General features: G+C 55.0%; 4 protein-coding genes and 1 non-coding gene across 5 annotated transcripts; 1 reads left to right on the forward strand and 4 right to left on the reverse strand.

The window, feature by feature from the left end:
• Nucleotides 1–602: 602 nt before the first annotated feature.
• On the reverse strand, nt 603–4709 carry P168DRAFT_299930 (transcription factor; the record flags this gene model as incomplete). The annotated part of the gene is made up of 5 exons (XM_024838374.1): nt 603–634; nt 910–1104; nt 1469–2391; nt 2741–3456; nt 4170–4709. 5 exons carry the CDS (start codon nt 4707–4709, stop codon nt 603–605), a joined length of 2406 nt encoding a protein of 801 aa, XP_024689133.1.
• A 576-nt stretch (nt 4710–5285) lies between these two features.
• Nucleotides 5286–7814, reverse strand: P168DRAFT_285219 (C6 transcription factor; the record flags this gene model as incomplete). The annotated part of the gene is made up of 5 exons (XM_024836187.1): nt 5286–5928; nt 6005–6349; nt 6407–6729; nt 6839–7564; nt 7635–7814. The coding sequence occupies 5 exons, from the start codon at nt 7812–7814 to the stop codon at nt 5286–5288; spliced, it is 2217 nt and encodes a 738-aa protein (XP_024689134.1).
• Nucleotides 7815–8495: 681 nt separating this feature from the next.
• On the reverse strand, nt 8496–10809 carry ugp1 (UTP glucose-1-phosphate uridylyltransferase). Its single transcript, XM_024837805.1, has 3 exons — nt 10636–10809; nt 10313–10413; nt 8496–10260 (listed from the first exon to the last, which is right to left on the reverse strand). Exons 2-3 carry the CDS (start codon nt 10406–10408, stop codon nt 8797–8799), a joined length of 1560 nt encoding a protein of 519 aa, XP_024689135.1. The 5' UTR covers nt 10409–10413; nt 10636–10809; the 3' UTR covers nt 8496–8796.
• Nucleotides 10810–11923: 1114 nt separating this feature from the next.
• P168DRAFT_299933 (putative membrane bound C2 domain protein (vp115)) lies at nt 11924–16847 on the reverse strand (the record flags this gene model as incomplete). Its single annotated transcript, XM_024838375.1, has 7 exons — nt 11924–11979; nt 12009–13457; nt 13511–13651; nt 13707–16145; nt 16195–16444; nt 16505–16567; nt 16638–16847. The coding sequence occupies 7 exons, from the start codon at nt 16845–16847 to the stop codon at nt 11924–11926; spliced, it is 4608 nt and encodes a 1535-aa protein (XP_024689136.1).
• Nucleotides 16848–20171: 3324 nt separating this feature from the next.
• Nucleotides 20172–20243, forward strand: P168DRAFT_t153. The gene has a single exon. It is a non-coding gene; the product is annotated as a tRNA-Met (tRNA).
• Nucleotides 20244–20591: the final 348 nt, after the last annotated feature.

The raw sequence follows: 20591 nt of genomic DNA on the forward strand, positions 1-20591 counted from the left end.
ATGTAGTATACACGTAGTAGGTTAAGGTAGACCGTATCTATTGCACTACTATACTATATCGCAATATAAGATTCTTGAAAAGTTGGTTATTCACAAAGCGCCAGTGTCATGATAACTTTTTTAGCCTGGCGGTATACTGTTCTTTCTGACATATAGTATATTGTCTGCTACTGCTACTGCTACTGCTACTGCTACTGCTACTGCTACTGCTACTGCTACTGCTACACTGTCATACTGCTCACTACCCACTGCTCACTGCTCACTATCAACTGCTGACATCTAACTGCTATTACTATACTACCTACTACTAGATAGTAAACTACAAAGTACCATACTGCTTATACTGCTAACTGCTGACTGCTGACTGCTGACTGCTCCCTACTACTACGACTGCTATGCTTCTACTCTCTACACTCTACACTCTACACGTGAGTGATACTTGATACTCGATACTTCCATAATCCCATAGTACTAACCGCTACTACTAATGGCCATACTGCTCAGATAGTCAACTACTATCTCGCACCTACTACCAACTACCCACTGCTATTACAACCTACGACCTACCTACTACTACTACCACCTACACCCTACATCCTACCCTAACCACCACCACCACCACCACCACCACCAACTCACAACAACAGATAAACCATGGAACTTCATAAAATAACCCAAAAGCAATACAATACAATAACCATACTCCATACCTCCCAACCAACCCAATCTAACCCAACCCCAAACAAAACTAAACAAAACCCATACTGACAAAATATCACCCATCATCCCTATTCCCACCACCATCCCCATTCCCACCACCATCCCCCTCCCCATCAACATCAACACTAACGCCCCTCCCCACCCCCACCCCCACCCCCACCCCCAACCCCACAGCCTCCCCCGCCCCACTAGGCTGCACAGGCAACGACTCCGCCCCAGGCCAATCCCCCACATCAAGGCCCATACTCGGCGCAATGCGTCTCAGAAAGCTATCACAGAGGAGGAAGGCGCGGCGCGCGGCAGCCGTCGTGCGGCCCATCTCGTGGAGCCAGATGAAGGCCTTTTTGGTGTGTTTCGTCAGGCTCGGGATGGAGAGCTCGTCGCCTGAGTGGCCTGTTCCGCCGGGGGGCTGGAATTGGTGGTATTGAGCTTGGTGCTGGTGTTGGTCTGGGGTGGGGGTGCGTTGGAGAGGGAGCTGGGCCGGCGGGGGGGTTGTTTGGGCCCGGTGGGCGGGTGGTGGAGGCGCTGATGCTGCTGATGCTTGTGTTGGGGGTGCTGGTGCCGGTGTTGGTGTTGAGGGTGGAGGGTGGGCCGGAGCCCGGGGTTACGGTTGAGGAGGACGCGGCCGTGCCGAAGGGGTGGGGGATGCCATGGTTGGTGCGGTCTTGTCGGGAGGCGCTGTCGCTGCGACTGCCTTGGGCGGTGCTGCTGCTGCTGCTTCTGCTTCGTCCGCCTGCGCTGTCGTGACGGTGGGATGGCCAGCAGCTGAGGCCGAGGAGGAGCGCGGTGATGGCTTGCATGACGAAGTGCAGGATGCTCCACCAGGGGGTCGTGCGCGCGAGCCATTCCATGTCGGGCGTGTCGGGGAGGATGGAGATGAGGCTGCAGGCGGACTGGAGGCAGGTGCGCGCTAGGCCGTAGCGGAGCTGGGCGCGCGAGGGCAGTCGTCCTGGAGGCTCGATTCCGGAGTCTTGCGGGCCCGGACGCCAGGTGGTGTGTGTGAGGCAGGGGCGGCAGAGCGTCAGGCGGGAGGAGTAGAAGTTGATGGCGAGGGAGACGCGCTCCCGCTCGTTGGCGGACGTGTGGCCGACGGTGGGGTGGGTGGTGGCGGACTCTGAGGACGGCGGGACGGGGTCGAAGCGGTAGGCTGGGGGCAGCTTGGCGAGCCAGAGGTCGAGCGTGTGGCTGTAGCGGCGGATGCGGCGCTCGACTTTGCTGGAGCGCTCGCGCAGCCCGTGGATGCTGTATATTTTGGTGACGATGGCCTGCGTGATGGTGGCGAGGTCGACCGTGCAGTGGAAGAACAGCGACGCGCTGGGGTCGCACTGCGCGAGCCACTCTGCGCTGACCTTGGCTTCCCCGTCAGACTGCAGGAGCGTGAGCTTCAGGCGGTGGGCGCGCTCCTCTGGGTGGTGGAAGAGCCGCTGCACATCGGCGCGCCCAAAGTCTTCTTCCTCGAAGGGGATGGGCAGGGGGGTTGCACTGAGGTCTTCCCCGACGCAGGACACTCGACCGGTCATGGTGGTTAGGAGGTGCTCTAGTAGGTAGATGGACCACCAGAGGCGGGAACGGGCTTCTTTGGCAGCATGGTGAGTGCGGTCGTCAACGAAACGGAGGTTGATCCCTAGGGAGAGAGCGGATCGGAAGGCGACACTAGAGAATTTGAAAGCCCTGCTATTGTCAGTATCTTTCTTCTTTATCTTTTCTTTCTTCCGTGCATGATGGGGGATAAGAGCATAACAAATGAGAGAAGAGCATCAAAATAAAGGAGAGCATAACAACTTCCAACCAGCCCTTGCAGATTCCCTTAAGCACAACAAATTGGGAGAAGAGTACAACAAATCAGGAGAGAAGAGCACAACAATCGTGACAAGAGCATAACATAACAACTCCCAACAAACTCTTCCAGGTTCCCTCGGGCATAATAAACCACAAGAAGAGCATAACACGTAAGAGAAGAGCACCACACTTCTGGAGAAACGCATACCAAACCAAGAGGGCGGGGAAAAGATAGACATACCGATTAACCTGCCCCATAACGACCAAATAAAACGCGGCCAAAAACTCCACCTGTATCTGCTGCAAATCGGCATGTTCAAACAGGACATTCTGCCCCAGACTCAACTTTCTGGCGCGCGTCAAATAAACCAGATCGTCGCAGTCAGGGTCCTCCGCACTATCTGTGAAGCAGCAATACCGACACCCGATCGCGAAGATCATATTCAATATGGCGAGCCAGCGGCGCGGGGGGTTCGACGGCCGGCGGTAGAACTGGCGGTACTGGGCGAGGAAGGTGGATTTGCGAATGACGTTGAAGCCGGGGTGGACGGAGTCGATGTAGGCGGCGAAGAGGCGGTCGGCGAGGGGTTTGGGAGGCAGGGCGTGGGGGTCGACGTGGTCGAGGAAGGGGATGCTGAGGTCGTCGAGGTGGTAGCTCATTGTCGCGATGGAGGGGCCCGGTTTGTGGTGGGGGTGGGTGTGCTCGTGGGGCGAGCCCGGGGCTTGCTGGTCTGGGTGGGCGTTGTAGGGGGTGGCGTCCTGGCTGCGGCGGGAGGCTTCGTCTTCGAGCTTCTGCATCCAGGAGACTTCGGAGTTTTTGCCGAAGAAGCCCATGGCGATGGTCTTTTCGCTGCGGTTGAGGTCCTCGTCGACGAGGTCGATGTCGTCGAGGGAGCCGATGGAGGAGTCGGATTTTTCCGATTCGGAGGTGGGGTCGTCGACGGAGACGGGGTCTGCCTGTTCGATGTGAGTATTTGTCGCGATTTCGCAAGGAGTGTATGTGTTGCAGTGTATGGAGCCATCCACTATCAAGGGCACTCCATGAATGGACAGCATTCAGTATATAGGAAGCATCCATATATGAAGAACATCCGTATATGCAACGCATCCAATATATAGAGCATCACATATAGAAAGCATCCAGTATATAGAATTATCTCATATATGGAGAGCATCCAGTATATAGAGGGTATTCAATATATGGAGCATCCAGTATAAAGAGCTCCCATATACAGATAGCATCTGATATACAGAGAGCATCACATATATATAGACCACCCACTATAGAGAACATCCAATATATGGAAAACATCCAGTATATGGGGAGCATCCCACATATAGTGTTCCATATGTGAAGAGCATCCAATACACGAATAGCATCCAGTATATAGGGCATTCCAAGATATAGAGAGCATCCAATATATAGAGAACATCCACTATATGGAGGCAACCCAGTATATAGAAGTATCTCATATATGAAGAGCTCGCACGTATGGAGGGCGTCCAGTATATGGGGGGTATTCAATATATGGAGCATCCAATATACAGAGGCATCCAGTATAGAGAGTATCCATATATGCAGCGCATCCAATATAAAGGACATGCAAATAGAGAACATTATCCGGAGGGTGCAATATAAATAGATTCAGTAAAGGAGAGGAGAGAAATACACTCAAAGCCCGTCGAATCCGCCGGGCATTAGCATCATCGACATCCGACTCCAACTCTTCCAGCAACCTCTCATACCGTTCGACCTTCTTGGCCAGCGCGCCCAGCTCCTTCTGCTCGCGGACCCGCTTGACGTCCAGGTAGAAGCACTTGACCTGGTTCTCGACGCACTGCTTGCAACTCGGACGGGTCCCATCGCACTTGATCTTGCGCTGGCGGCACGGCTCACAGGCGCGGGCGGAGCGGCGGCGCTGCGAATGGGTGCTATATGCCGACGCGCGCGGAATAGGTACCTTCGGGGGCGGGGCAGACATGGGAAAGTCGTACGACGGCGTCGGAGGAGCGGCATGAAGCATCGACGGTTCGTAGAACTGCGGCGGCGGCATCGCGTAAGGGGTGAATTCGGGCCCGACGGAGGGTGGCGCCCACGAGCCCGGACTCATCCCTGCACGCCAGGGTGAGGCAACGTTGGGGTCTGTTCCACCGAAGGGGTCATCGCGGGGGACGTTGACGAGGTAGGGCGAGGGCGGATTATGATCCATCTCCAATAGTCACGGCGGGATGGGGTTCGCTAGCAGTAGAACATGTGTAGATAAAAGGAAGGAACGGAGTGAAAACCAAACATGATATACAGAATTACACAGACCGGGGAATCGTGACTAGGAATGAAAATTCGAGAATCATGACAAGGAAGGCAAATCGGCGAAAAGGAGTGTGTAGGAGAGTTCGACATGGGATGAAGACCGAAGTCAGTTGAGTCGGGCCGTGACGTCACTAAAGGCCACGCACCACGGCGGACGGGTTATTTCAAGGGAGTCGACATTCGGCGCAACCACAAAACTGTATCCCGGGTAAAGTCAAACTGAGAGGGTACCCAACAAAACAAAAGGAGACGGAGCAACGAAACAAGGAACAGCAGGATTAACGGGGGAATAGGGCACGCCAGAGTCATAATGCCGTCATGACGAGACCAGTCAGCGATCGGCGCATTTAGATAGCGGACGTATTAAATGAAAACAGAGAAAAGGACGAAAAGAGCGACAGCAAAAATAGTAAAGCAACTGAAAAACAGCACATAAGCAAAGAAAAAAGAACACACAGTCAGGAAAAAGGACAAATTAAAATCCATCTGGAAACCGCACAGGCGCAACCTCATCCTTCCCCAAACTCAAGCTCTCGTAGCAATCGAGCATTTGTAAGAGGCTCCACTCGCCGTCCCTGGGCGGTACACCACCGTAATGCCCAACGTCAAGTTTGTTTAAACCAGCAGTGTAGGGACCCCACGGGGAGGGCACTCCAGGTTCATCGTCGAGGAGCATCTTCAGCTCGTCTGAGATGTCGCCCGAATGGCGGATGCGGTAGCTCTGGCCGCGGCTGCAGACGAAGACATGGAAGAGATATAACAGGTTGCGGCCGAGCTGGGAGCAGCCGGCGACGTCGGCGAAGGAGCTGGCGAGGGAGAGAAATTCCGGGGCGAGGATGTCGAACGCGGGTCCGTTTGCCATGACGAACAGGGCCAAGTTGAGGGCGAACAGCGCGAAGTGATGCGCCCACTTCATGCTGTATTCGCGTCGGTAGCACCACGCCAGGATGGAAATGGCGCGCGCCGACTCCTGGATGATCTGGCCGGGGTCGACGGTGGAGAGCGGACTGAGACCCGGAGGGCTCACGGGGGTTTGGGGTCCTACCGACGCGTGGCTGGACGGCTGGGACTGGGGCCGTAGCGAGACCAAGGCGATGATCAGGCAGTGATAGCGCATGCTATCGTTCATGTATCAGTTCTCGGTTGATCTTGTAGTCTATCGGCCCTTGGGTCAGGAGAAGGGGAATGACGCACCTGAGAAGGAGAATATACGGCGGAGGCCGGCGGTCCGGATGGAAGGCCTCGGGCAGACGATTGAGCCACGCTTGCAGGCGGTCGTAGATGGTCTCCTGGGCCTGGGACCGGAAGGCCGGGGCCAGGCCGGGGCTGTTGGCGGGGAAGAGGGCCTGCGACATGTCGCGGGCGATCTGGGACAGCTCGCACGATGCCTCGAAATACCGGTCGAAATGCGAGGGCCGGGCCGGGCGATCGGACGGATAGGGCTTCCACGTGCCTACCTCGTCGGGTCGAGCGCCCGGCGGACGCGGCACGTTGACACTGCCAACGATGGTGGGACGCAGGAGATTGGGGTGCACGATCCTGGATTGTGAGTCACTGCGGCCAACTTCTTTTTACATACGGGGTTCAGAAACATACGCATCAATGTTGAACAGCCCCCAGGCCGTCTTCTGGAAAGAAATCATCATATCCTCGGAGGATGGGTTGGGCATGGGCCTGCCAGGGCCGATCAGACCGAGGGACTCGCCGGTCCAGATGGCCTGGTGCAGCATGCGATAGCCCATGTCGTCGGCACCGGCGATTGAATACCGTACATAAAGCATCAACGTTCCTTGTAAGAACGGCAAGCTCATAATAGCGAGTTCATCCTTCCACAGACGCTCAGCCTCAGCCAAGAAACGAGCACCCTTGGAGACAACATCGCGGGTGTTGACATAAGTTTCCGAATAATCCGAGTAATACTAGAGGTCATCAGCCATGTTCTCACCGCGCCACTAACACGCCCCCTACGTATTGACATGGAGACACACGCGGAAGAGGAGAGGAAAGAAGGAGAAGAAAACAGCTTACACAGGCGTTAGTCAACAAAGCATTGACCAAAAACGGGGAGCAGAGATCCGATCGGAGATCGCCGCTGGCCATATGGCGGAGGAAGACGTCACGGTCGAGAAAGAGGTTAAAGGGGTAGTCCCAAGTGAAGTAGAGGGAAACGAGGTGAGAGACAAGGTCAGCGTTGTCGGTGACGGAAGTCCACGGAGCCGCAGGCACGCGGTACAGCAACTCGTTGCACAGGTAGTGGATATCCATGACCTGGGGATGGGAGGAGGGGCCGGGGGTCGGGGTCGGGCCTGGGGTCGGGCCCTCGACGTCCATGTCGGCGGGCATCTCCTGTGTCTGGGCGACGGCTGCACCGGTGCCGCCGCCGCCACCACCACCACTGCCACTACGGACGCCACCATCCTCACCGGGAAAAGCAGGATCCAGACCCATGTCGAAGAGAACCTCGTCGAGGAAAGCGCGGAGAAACTCAGGGCGTACGGGCTGCTCATCGGGGCGACCAGGGTCGCGGGCAACATTGATGGGAGGCCCATCGTGGAGGAACTGCATGAGGCGGCGGCCGTGGATTTTGTCGTCGGAGCGCATGATGCGGAACAAATCATGGCACAGTTCCAGGAAATAGGTGAGATTGTCGGAGGTGCGTTTGGCGGCCACGCGACGACGATTGTCGAGGGTTTCGTCAAAGAGGCACACTCGGGCGTTGGCCACGCAGTTATCGCAGGGTTTGACACCGGAGCACTATTCCGTCAATATCCCTTTCATCAAGAGCCACGACTGATGATTGATGATTGACGATCAATATACACACCTTGCGTTTCGACTTCTTACAGCACGTACAAGCCACCGACACCCTCCTCCTAGGCGAGCTACCCCGCCCACTCCTCGCACCAGCAGCGCTACTCTCACCCTGACCGACGTCCATAGTAGGCGACGGACCAGGCGCGATAGCACGGGGCGAAGCACGGACGAACGAAGGCGACTTAGGCATGGTGGTTAGAGCGTTGATGTTAATCAAAGTGGTGTCTGACATGGAAGAGCGGAGGCGATTGATTCAATCAATCATAGTCGTTGGAGCGTTCAACAGTATATAGAAGACGGAAGGAGCGATCGAGCGACATCGTCTAGGTGGGCCACCTAGTTTATAGTATAGATGCGGATCACATCTGTATGAGAGTGGAAGGAGGAGGAGGGGGGGGGGGTGGGGTTGTGTGGTTGCAACTGCAGCTGGTTGATTTATGTAGGTATGCTATTTCCACCGATTTTTCCGTTCATGTGCCTGAGGGGGGGAAGGGGGGCTCCTTCTCCGTCTTCCCCTCCCCCCCTCTCCATGAAGGAGATATATTATAAATCATGAAGGTGAGGAATCACTGATGGATATGGGGAATCAGAGTTAAGATGATGGACAGAAGAGGGAGAAGGAGGAAGAAAGACGCGTCTAGACCTGATCCATCGGGGGAAATGACGCGGGCGGCGTGAGGGGCCGATGGATATGACGCCTGAGGTAGCCGGTTCACCTGACAGTGGCAGCCCCGGTAGAGAGTGCCGTCAACCAGAGGGACCAGTCGGGTTCAGTCGGATATAGTTCTGGTGGGTTTATAGTTCTGATGGTTGTATGGTTCCGATTAGTTATCCCAGTCAGAAGCTTAAGAAAAGCTTAAGGAAAGCTTAAGGGAAAGACAGCTAAACAGCTAGACACTACACAGCTAACACACAGCTTAGAGAAGAAGATATAAAAAATAATATAATAATAATCAACACCAATCATAACAAGAAAAGTTAAACAAGATAACGCTGGATGCACCCAACAGTCATTTTCTCTCTCCCCTCGCATGGATCCGAATCCGTGAATATGCGCCTCAACCAATCCCAGTCAAACTAGATCGACCGACAACCAAAAATAATAAATAAATAGAATAGAAAAGAAAAAGAAGAAAGAAAATGCAATCTACCCGTTAACACAAGGTCCAAAACTAATGCTCCAGAATCCGCAAGCTACCCTGCACCACGCAGTTCTCCAGAACAGACCCCGGAGGCACGTCGATGGTGCTCCCCTCCGTGGCGACGATGATGACCGTCCCCTTGAGGGTGACGTTGCGGCCGAGGTTGACGGCACCCGTGATGGTCAGGTGGTCGAGTTCGACGATGCGAGGGATGCTGGGGATGTGCTTCTGGAAGTCCGAGACCTTCTTGAAGTCGGAGCCGAGCTTGATGACGGGGACGCCGCCGAAGCGGTTGGGGTCCATGACGAGCTGGCCGTGCTCGAGGCGGTACAGGTCGGACTTGACGAGGAGCAGGTCGGAGCAGGTCTTGACGGGCAGGAAGCGGCGGCGGGGCACGTTGACGCCGTGGGCGTTGCGGAAGTGGCGGATGGCGGCGCCGACGGCGGTCTCGAGCTGGTAGATGGCCTGGTCGGCGTCGCCCTTCTTGTCGGCGGGGATGGACTTCTCGTTGGCGATGATCTCCATCTCGAGCTCGTTCTCCTCGACGACGCGCTTGATGGCGCGCAGGCTCATCCAGATGTTGTTGGTGTTGAAGTACTTGAACTTCTTGATGGACTTGAACTCGTTGACGTGCTCCTTGGGGACCTGGGCGATCTCGAGCAGGCGGGCCTTGCCCTCGTAGTCGATGATGGTGCCGCCCTTGACGTCGGCCTTGGTCTTGTCCGTCAGCTCCATGATGTACTCGGACTGGGTGTCGACCATGTGCTGCAGGATGCGCAGGTCGACGACGGCGCCGAGGTTGTCGGCGTTGGAGAGGAAGATGTACTCGACGCCGCGCTCGAGCAGCTTGTCGAGGGTGCCCGAGTTGTAGAGGGACTCGAAGACGTCACCGTGGCCGGGGGGGTACCAGTCCTGGAGCGGGGCGTCGTAGCTCTTGGGGGCGGGGAGCAGGGAGTCCTTGATGATGCGGGGGTAGCGGGACTGGTTGAAGGTGATGATGTCGACGTTGTGGCCCTGGTACTTCTTGATGATGGACTGGGTGTCCTGATCGGTGTTGAAGGAGTTCATCAGGACGAAGGGGACGTTGACGTTGAAGGTGCGGTTGAGGTGCTCGATCTGGCGGACGGAAAGATCGAGGAAGGACATGCCCTCGCGGACCTCGATGACGGACTTGGGGCCGACGCAGCCCATGGAGGTACCGAGACCGCCGTTCAGCTTGACGACGGCGAGCTTGTTGAGGAACTCGACGGCGGCGTCACCGCCCAGGTCGTCGTAGTTGACGACCTGGGAGGGCTGGGGGGGCGCAATGCGGTCCCAGTTGACGGCGTTCCCCTTGGCCTTGTCATTGAGGAAGCGACGGAAGAGGGCGAAGAAGTTGTCGGTCTCGGCCTCGAAGCGCTTGCGTTCGGAGTCGTCGGGGACGGTCTCGGCGAGGGCGTTGAGGGCGTTGCGCATTTGGGAGGCAGCGACGCTGGTGGAGGCATTCTCGAAGGCCTTCCATTATTAGCTACGATTGGACACATAGGAGTAAATGATGAAGACATACCATGTGAGACTGGGACTTGCCATGATGCTTGCCAAAGCCACCGGCGGCATCGTTGGCGGGGGCTCGCAGGTGAGCGGGCAAAGCTTTCGTTGCCATGATGACTATATTGGAAATGATAGGTTAATTTGGGGAATTGGGAAAAGAGAATCTTTGGAGAGAAGAAGGCAGGAGAATTGAGGTAGAAGAGGGATGAAAAGGGGGAGAGAGGGAGAGAGGGAGGAAGAGGGATGAGAAGAGGGGATGTGGGTTGGGTTTAATTGAGGACCAAGGAGGAGGGGAAGTTGCCACGCCAGAGTGTCGATCTCTTGGGTGCGTCATCATACCTGGGATTGACTGGGATCGAGATGAAAACAATAGAATGCTATAACCAGGATAGAGAGGATTGAGAGAAGAAGCAAGACCTGAGAATCACAAGACAAGAAAAAGAAGAGAAGAAGAGAAGAAGAGAAGAAAGGAAGATGAAAACAGCGATGACGATAACCATAAATACCCCGAATCCTCAGCATAACAGGAGCATCAATAATAATAACAAGAAACGGACAAAGAGTGGGGAAAGTTCCTGTTCCGGTCCTGACACATTACCTGACCGTACCGTATACATTACCCAACCTTAGGCACCAGGGTACATGTACATGAATACCATCAGGTACCAGTACCTCACTCCCTACCCAACAGGCTGAACTTCAATTCAACTATGTACTATTCACAGATCCCACTAAATTCAACAAGATCAAACTGAAGAAAAATCAAGAAGGAAAGATGAAGCCAACCAAGTCTCACAAATCCTCGACTCCAGTCCCAGGTCTGGCCAGCCCCTATTTCCCAATTTCCATAGTACAGTCCAGACGGCTCCACTCGGCCTCGTCACCAGCAGCTTATCTTAATCTATTTCGTGGTCGACCCTGTTTTGTGGGTTCACAACTATAACTATTACTACTAGTATTGGTATTAGTATGCTATATTAATCTTATTTATTTTTACTGTATATCCATGTCTACTCTGGATAGGTATTCTAGATCCATGGCTATATCCATCTTTATATTATCCGTCTATATATAACATATAAAATACATCCTACTGACAATAATATTATATAAAGTACAGAAAGAAAAGTGGAACACCCACTAGTCAATCAAACCATCTCAAACCTACCCATCCATTTTGAAACCCCGCCGGAGTTACAACCAGCTTCAATATCTCCACGTCACGCGCCTTCCTGCAGTTACAGACATATAACGACCTGCCTCGGTGACTACCTAACTAAGGCACGTCAACAGGCGGTGTGTCTCTCTTTACCCGGAACACCATCGAGGATACGCTCTATTGGTTTGGAGGTACGCAATTATAAATAATCTAATTCAAGATCGGATATCTCGCTCGAGCCCAATGGCAATGCATAGATGCAGTCACAGAACAAACCGTTTTAACAAATAAGAAACGAAAAGAAGAGAAGAGAAGAGAAGAGAAAAGAAACGAAAAGAAAAAAAGAAACTCATCAGGCATCAATCAAGCCCCCTATCCATCCATCCATCCATCCATCCCATGTATACCATATACCATGTACCATACAAAACATCACCAGTAACAGGAAAATAATAATAAAAGTAAAAATCAAGCACCACTCACATTCCGTTTACTCAAAAAGCTCCGTCGCATCTTCTTCGAATCTGGACTATCCGCCCCCCCATCCGACGACCCATCCCCGCCCCCGTTCGAGTTCGCCGTCCCGGGTCGCAACCCCCACCGGCGGCACCCCCGTCGGGCACCGAGAAACTGCTCCGGACCACGACCGCGCCCTCGCCCACGGCGATCGCCTTGTCCTGCCCAGCCACAGACCCCTGGTCGTCCACGAAGAACATCGCCTCGCCAAGCCCGGTGTCCGACCCGAACGTCGCGTGGTCCACAACCCGCAACTGGTACTGCGCGTCCGCCGTCGTGTTGTGCACCCGGCAGGAAGCGTGCGATCCCTCGAACTGTACCCCGTCGCCTTCGCCCGCCCGCTGCGCCTTCGTCTTCAACACCTCCTTCGCGCCCTTGGGGCCCACCGCGCGCACCGACACCCGCAAGTTGGCCGACGCCGGGAACCCGCTCGCCGAGACCACCGAGATCGACGCCGTCCCGCTGTCGCCCCGCCCCCCACCACTGCCGATCCCCAGCCGGTCGCCGTAGTGCGACACCAGGCTGCGCGTGCGCCCGTGCTGGAGCCCGTTGCTGGCTGGCGCGGCGCCGTCCACTAGGATCGCCGACGGCACCGGCACCGTGTCGGTGGATGACTGGTGCTGGTGCGAGGGCGCCGGCGGCGGCGCCGCCGACGATGACCCCTCCTCGGCCTCGTCGCCCTCGTGGATGCTCGCGCCGTCGTCCCCGCGGAATCGCGACATGATGCCGTGCTTGAGGAACGAGGCACCCTTGATCACGTTGCCGCCGACGAAGCCCACGCCCTTGACGGGCGCGCCGACGATCTTGCCGGGCGTGGCGAACGTGCCCGAGAATGTCGACGACCCTTGTCGCGATCGGATCACGTATGTGGGCTTGAACAGCAGGTTCAGGCGGATGGCGCCAGACTTGCCATCCAGCGGCAGTGACACCTCCCGGTTCTGGAACGGCTCGAGCGCCTCCAGGTCGATGCCGGTGCCGCCCAGGTAGTCGGCCTTGTCGCCAAAGTCCCAGTCGTAGACGTCGCAGCGGAAGTTGGCCCCGATCCGGGACTTGATGGGCGCCTCGAACCACTCGTTCCACGACGGGTGGAGCGTCTTCTTCTGCACCTTGGTCTTGTACACCTCCTTGTCGTCCAGGCGGAACTTGCAGTACGGGTCGCTGAACCCGTTGCGGTCCGCCGACGGCAGTTCCGCCGCGTCCATGACGTTGACCCGCAGGGTGCCCATGTTGTTGATGCTCTCCGACGGGTCCAGCTTCATCTTTACCGGAATGTACCGCGCGCTGACGGTGACCTTGCTGACCTCTCCGTCGCTGGATCGGAGGCTCAGCTCCGTCGGGGTATACAAGATGCGCTGCAGCGTACTGAGGGTGTCGCCAGTCAACTTCGACACTGTGTGCTCATCACTGTTGTCCTCGTGGTCATCCTTGTCCACGATCCGCAGGGTGACCTTGGAGAACTCCAGTTCCCGAACGAACGCGTCACCAACTATGGCCGTTAGCATGCATTCAAAGGGGACGGAAAAAGAGAGAGAGACATACTATCTTCGATCTGAGCAACCTTAGTGCGGATCTTGCCGGTAGAGTACGACGCAAACATATGGTCGTCCATCAGCACCTCCACCTGCACATTGCTATGGGCCAGGTGGACCTCATGGAACTTGAACACGAAGAAACCGGACTCTGCAGGAAAACCGATCAGTACACGCCGACAAGAGGGACAGGGCAAGGAACAAACCGTATTGGGCCAGATCCTCCGCGGGGATAAATGTCTTGGGCACTTCTTTGATGGACCGGACGGACATGGTCTCCGAGTCCCTCGCCGTAGTCGGGGACGCCAGCGCCTTTGACCCAAGCGATTCGTTGCTCCGCGCGCGGCTCAGAGCCCGCGGCTCGGGAGTCAGATTGCCATTGGCGCTGAGGTCCTTGGCGGAGGCCTTGGAATCCACGCTCGCGTTCTTGGAGTGGTAGCCCTTGCGTCGGGACTCGACGCTCTTGCGGGCCACCTCGCTGCCCTCGCCGTCCACGGTGAGGCCGTCCTCCAGATCGTCCTCCTCCTGCTCGTCGTCGGGGTTGACCACCGGGATCGTGGGGTAGAACGCCACGGTGTAGTGGAGGTTACCCTTGACGGGGCCGGATCCGATGCGCAGGCCGCTCGTGAGATCCTGCTTTTCGTCGTCGATCTCGAACTCGCCTTGCTCGTTCTCCCGGGCGTAGTCGGAGGCGGAGATCTCGACGGCGCCCAGGGTCCGGTCGCTGCCGACCGACTCCTCGTCCATCACCTCCAGAGTGAGCTTCTCGCGGGCGCTGTGGATCGGCACGTAGATGACCTCGTCCCAATCCGGGTTGAGGTTGCTCCGGAAAGTGACCGTGCGGGCCTTCTGGTAGCCCGAGAGCAGGACGCGCGCGTACGGGTCCGACTTGCCCATCTTCTCCAGGTTGCGTAGGTCCGTGGCGCGCTTGAAGTGGATGCGCATGACACCGATCGGGTCGACGTAGCCGGAGCTGCCGGCGATGCCGCCGACGGCCACGGGCTTCCAGTCGAGGGTCAACTTGACGCGGCCGCTCTTGGCGCCGTGGAGGTGGAACCACTGGTGGCCCTTCTCCATCATCTTGAACATGTCGTTCATCTTGATCTGGTAGCTGCCCAGGATCGGGTCGCGGGCGAGGTCGCGGTCGTCCTTGATCAGGAGACCCAGGCGGGCGTTCTTGCGGTCGGTGACGAGGAACTCCTTGGACGCGTTCTGGAAGATGGGGTTGTTGGTGCGCTTCAGCTTGTTGGTGATGTGGATCTCCTTGCCGTTCAGCAGCAGGACGCCGTACGGGTTGAGCAGGCCCACGAGACTCTTGCTCGAATCCAGGTCCTTGGCCTGCTCGACCGTGTACCGGGCGATACCGGTGTTCATCTCCGGGGCCGGCTCGACCTCGCCGTTCTCCAGCTGACGGCCCTCGAGGACGGGGAAGAAGCGGATGTCGGTGTGGACGGAGCCGCGGGACCGACCGCTCGCCATGACCTCGAGGTACAGGCCCTCGTGCTCGGGCTCCTCCTCCAGCCGGTCCAGGCCGAAGGTGGCAATCCCCAACTCCTTGTCCTTGCGGTATTCGTTCCAGTCGTAGGGCGTGATGCTGAGCGTGTCCGCGAAGGAGGTGATGATCACGTAGATGGTCTCGTTCCAGCGGGGGCTGTCGCTGTCGTGGATGGTCTTGGTGCGGCCGAGGGCGTTGCGGTTGTTGAGCGAGACGACGGCGTACGGATCCGGGGTGCCGGCGAAGCGATCGGGGTTCTTCAGCTGGCGGGCGCCGTGAAGGGTCACCGCGACGACGCCGATGGCCTGATCCATGGCGTTGCCGGCCAGCATCTTGGCGATCTCGATGGGGAACACGTTGGGGCTGTACATCATGGGGCCCAGGTTGTTGTGAATCTGGTCCTTGATGAAGCTCTCGAGGCCGGGGATGAAGTTGATGTCGAAGCCCAGGGTGTCACCACCCAGGGGCTTGCAGACGTAGTCCAGTTCGGGGCGCTCCATGAAGCAGACGTCGACGCGCTCAATGTGGGGGAAGGCGACCTGCAGCTTGACCTTGACGCGCATCAGGCCGCTGCAAGCCATGTCCTCGACGATGACGTCGAGACCCTTGCTGACAACACCCTTACCCAGGCGCACCTCGAGCACGACCTTGGGGTTGATCCTGTTCTTCAGCTGGCGGGCCGTCAGATCCATGGTGTCGTTGGGGGTGAAGCTGAACTTCCAGTCCATGATGATGGTGTCCACCTCGGTCTTGGGGTAGGTCTTGACGTGCTCGAGGCGGGGGGGCTTGGTGCCGAGAATAAAGGTCTTCAGGCGCAGACTGTCGAGCATGGCGGGGGTCGAGGTGCTGAGCACCTGGTCGACGGAGCTGATGAGGGTGTCGCAGAGCACGGGGGCGTAGATGGGCCAGAACTTGACCAGGAAACTGTTGATCCACTCCAGGCTCTCCGTGTCGGTCTCCAGCCGTTGCTTGGCCATCTCGCGGTTGACGTCGTCGCGGAAGTTGCGCCGAACGCGACGGATGGAGGTCCGATAGTAGGTGCTGCAGGCGGCCATGACGATGAACACCCAGGCCAAACCGCCGCCGAGGACGGCGACGACCCAGGACATGAGGCAGGCGAAGACGATGATGCCGGCATTGTGGTACCAGTCTGGATTGGTCAGTGGGGTATCAAGGGGCGCGGGAGACACCTAGCTTACCTCCAAAGAATTTATCATCGAGGCGGGACTCGAGAAGATCCTGGTGATCGAGGAGGGTGCCCTCTTCCCGCTCCTTTTCGAGTTCTTCGTCCGACTTGGCGAACTGCGGAGCCCAGCCGGTCCGGTCCCGGTGCCAGCGCATATCATCATCCATTTCTTTCTTCTCGCCGGGGGTGTGGTTGCCATTCTCGCTCAGCAGCGTCGCCGCGGAGGTCGGTGGGGGGAGATTGGGGTCGGGGGTGCCCTCAACCTGCGTACGTTAGATAAAGACTCCATCTAGGGTTGACGTAGAGAATCGCGGAATACGTACCCGATCTGTGACGACGGCCATGCCCTGGGGTTTCTTATCCCGGTGCAAGCCCGGTGGCACCCGCTAGCGGTCGGAGTCAGCACGGCGACGGGATGAGGATGGGAGAACGTGAGTGAGAACGGGGAGAACATACCGCTTCGGCCGCAGCGGCTTTGTCTTCGGGGGAGGTCGCGGGATCGAATTGAAAGGCGGGGAGGCCAGCCTTGCGGGTCTCGTCGACGAGGACCGTTTCGGCGGCCTCGGCGGCGGCCTCGGCCTGGGGGTCCTGAGCCGCCTGGACGGCGGTCTCAATGGCACCCTCCTGCCTCAATTCATGTTCTTGGCCTTTGATGTCTTGCGACATGGCTGTCGGGGAGAGGTGGGGTGGAGGAAGGGCCGACAATCCAATCCTCGGGGTGGGATTACTGGCGGTCCCTATGGACTGGGGGTTAGCTCAATGGGAGGAAATTGCGGGTGTCGGCAGGGACAAAGCTAATTGAGTGACAAGGACGGGCAGGTACAGAACAGGGTTCTTTTCTTCAGAGAGAAACAAAGAAAAGAAAGAAAAAGGTGAGACGAGAAGGGGGGAGAAAAGTGGGAGAAGGGGAGGATGCAGAGTGGGCGGTTGGAGATTGAGTGGTTGCCTTCAGCTCCGCAGCGGGGAGGGGGGAGGACGGAACCAAGGATACGGGGGGTCGGATAGGAGATTCGTACCTGAAATGGTGTATTTAGGGGTTCAAGGAGTAACAATTAGGGAGGGTGTATAATAGTGTATGTGTGTGAGAGAGAGAGAGAGCGAGAGAGAGAGAGAGAGAGAGAGGTGTCAAGGGGAGAATGGAGAGAAAGAGGATGGAGAGGAGAGAGAGAAGTGAGAGAGAGAGGAAAGAGGAGACGGAATTGGAATTGAATCGGCAAGCCACAGTCTGGAGTATTGTGGCTGGAGCTGAGAGTAATCAGTCAGACAAATGAATCAGGAGAGGCAGCCGAATAAAAGGATCGAAAGAGGAAAAGAAGAAGAGTGAGAGAGAGCGAGAGAAATGACGTCGGAGAAGAAGTGGAAGAAAAGAAGAAAAAGGGACGATCCAGGAGAACGGGCTGTGTATGGTTACCGTTCGGATACGCTCCCCACTGACTATACACGCTATTTGTTAGGCTCCATCTCCTATCCCGATCATGATCTCCGACCTGAAAGTCACGATATAGTATAGACTGAACACACTGGAGTCTTATATAACTATAATAGGTAAAAGTTCTCATACCCACTATAGTATCATCCATATCAATTATACAAAAGATACCAAGAGGAGAGTCCGATCCACCGATCTGTTCCTCTGCACCGCCACCGATCATTCAGCCACATGATCATTTGGGTTGTTCAGCATGTTATAGTTAGTTGATTGATTTCATAATGATATCCTCAATTCATTCCAATTTCAATTCCAATTTCATCCACCAACTTGGAAGTTCACATGTCATACTCTATAAAGATCCCATGGTGATCTGATCCACCGGTCCCTGCCAAGCCCGATCACTCCTTAGTCATGTAATCTATCGTATTCCGTGACAAGATTACACGTGGCATCCATCTCTCTCTCTCTCTCTCTCTAACAATGGAAATCTCTCCTGCTCTCGAAAATTGAAAATTCTTCCATGGTTCGGAAATCTGTCCCAGTTTCCCTCCCTCATCCGATCATGGTTCGCTAGGAGATTTCCACAAGGACCTGATCCGTCCCTTCCATGGATCAAATCCCCTCGATCGGATTCCCCGATGGCGGACAAACTCTAAACTCAGCCGTCTTGCCACCGTGACCCTACTCTAACTAGCGGAGATCTCTATCGACCGATCTCTCCAATGTTCATCCCAAATAGTACTCAGTATATTACTCTCCAAGTCTATACTCCATAATATTTAACCCTAATCCATCACATTTTAATCCTACACACTCTCATTCCCTCTCTCTCTATCACCCTCTTTGAGAGAAAACAGAAAGAAAATTTCTCTCCCAAAATAATCGACTGATCAACCCGATCCCAGTGGATCCCGCCGATCACACTACGAACTTGCCAACTCAACCATCCCAATCAGGCATCGTTCACAGCGCGCTGTAATTTGCCCTTTTCGCCAAGCCAGCGTCTGTCGTCATCGCCCCAACGCGGGCGGGATTCAATATATTGGATGGACTGCATGGTTAGTCTCTTCTGTGCACACTACACTGTGATGCGGGGCGGTGGTCTGATTTCGTTCTTTGTAGACCCTTAATGACGTCTTCTCATAAATTTATATAATCCCGACGTAGAATAATATAAAAGGAAGCAGAAGAAACAAACCAAATACGATCAATAGAGGAAAAATTATATACCCACAGAAAAAACCGAGATCAAGTACATTGCGTAAAGCCCTACCCATGCACCTCCAGCCAACACAAGCCTCGATCCACCCACTCCATCCCTCAGTAAGAACCAACCCATGCACCGACTCATGAAAACAGGTCCGTGACCCTCCTAGTACCATCCTCGGAACCTTATCCCGCAGACTACCCACACCCACACCCACCCCCAGGAGTACATAGTCGAAATTCCAAATATGCGCGAGTATACCTTCACCGCGTTGTGGCAGGGCATCCGACTAGCGCTGGATCGGCGCGGACAGCTAAGGTCCCCAGGACAGTTTATTTTCAAGGCCGTCTGTGCGGGGGAGAAGTCTCGTTTGGTTATATGCCGAGGCACAGAGGCTTAACCTGCACTGTCTGTTCGTCCGGTCCATTGGCCCGCCCATAACTCTATACGATCGGAATATGAGAGAGGATTGGTGGCAGCCGCTCGACTGCAAGGCACGAGGGCAACTACGTGCGTGCAGATTGTTCGTCAATCGGAGTCTGGACAGTAGGTAGTTATATAGTTCGCTCGGATAGCTGGGCGTTTTAGATGGGTGTGGCTAGTGCGTGGACTGCACGCAAGGTTCAATGATTAGGTGTTGTGTCACAGGAGTACGTGTTTCTATTTCGGAAATAATGAATCTTATTTTATAGCAATAATGGTATCTTATGTTACGAGCATGGAAATTGTTTATATCTATATTGTGGTCTCTGGATTGTACTGCTGTGCGGATACTACATTCAGGACATATGTAGACGAGCCACTGTCTTCGCCCGGATTATCATACTCACTCATTGATATTCTAGTGACCACAGCAAAATAAGCAAAGAAAAATCTTCAACATTGCCAAAGACAACCTGATAGAAATAGAAAAGCGTATTGTGGTATAGGGCGCATGAACCCGACCACACCACCGAGACAGTCCCAGCAATGGATACCACTTACAGTGTAGACATAGATACTGCTACTGGGCATATTGACCAACTCACTAAGCACCCCGCAAAAGCATAAAGGCAATAGAGAAGGGCCTCGATAGCCAAGTGACTGCTCGATAGCCGACAGTGTGTCACGTGCACCAAAATCTGTCAGTCTGATAATAACATCAGTAGACTCCATAGTGCCATTGGGGGAGAGAAATGATACCTATATAGTATAATACAAGAAGCTAGAAGGATGTGAGTAAAATAACAATATTATATCCAAGAAATATGGTAATTGATATCCAAAATAAGTCGCGTGAAACTACTACAAAATGCTAGGATTTCAGTTATGGGATATAAAGCAAAAAGGGGTTTGATTTTCCAAGAATCCCAGCATGTTAGCTCAGGGGAAGAGCGCCGGGCTCATAACCCGGAGGACCCTGGATCGAAACCAGGACATGCTATTCTTTTTTTTCTTTTTTTTTTGTTCCTCGGGTATCGGTGCCTGAGGCATCATTATTGGTGATTCTGTATTCTATTCAATTTACAGTCTCCATGGTTATTCTTTGTGTCAATTATTCTAATGGGGAGTCTTTGGGTTTCATAATCTTGTCTATTTGAATCTAGTGATTAGATGGGTGTGTTGATCTTGTGTATACCTGACACTCCTCCTGACTGCCTGACCTGTAAGATATATATTGTCCATCAAATCAGGTGATCACCTATCATCTGCCCTTCAACCATCCGTCCATAATCACTGACAGTATCATTCACAGCCATATGGGGTAACTGGCAATATTCAGCACTGACGT

The sequence above is a fragment of the Aspergillus campestris genome, assembly GCF_002847485.1.
Source record: "Aspergillus campestris IBT 28561 chromosome Unknown P168scaffold_14, whole genome shotgun sequence".
NCBI classification, from domain to species: domain Eukaryota; kingdom Fungi; phylum Ascomycota; class Eurotiomycetes; order Eurotiales; family Aspergillaceae; genus Aspergillus; species Aspergillus campestris.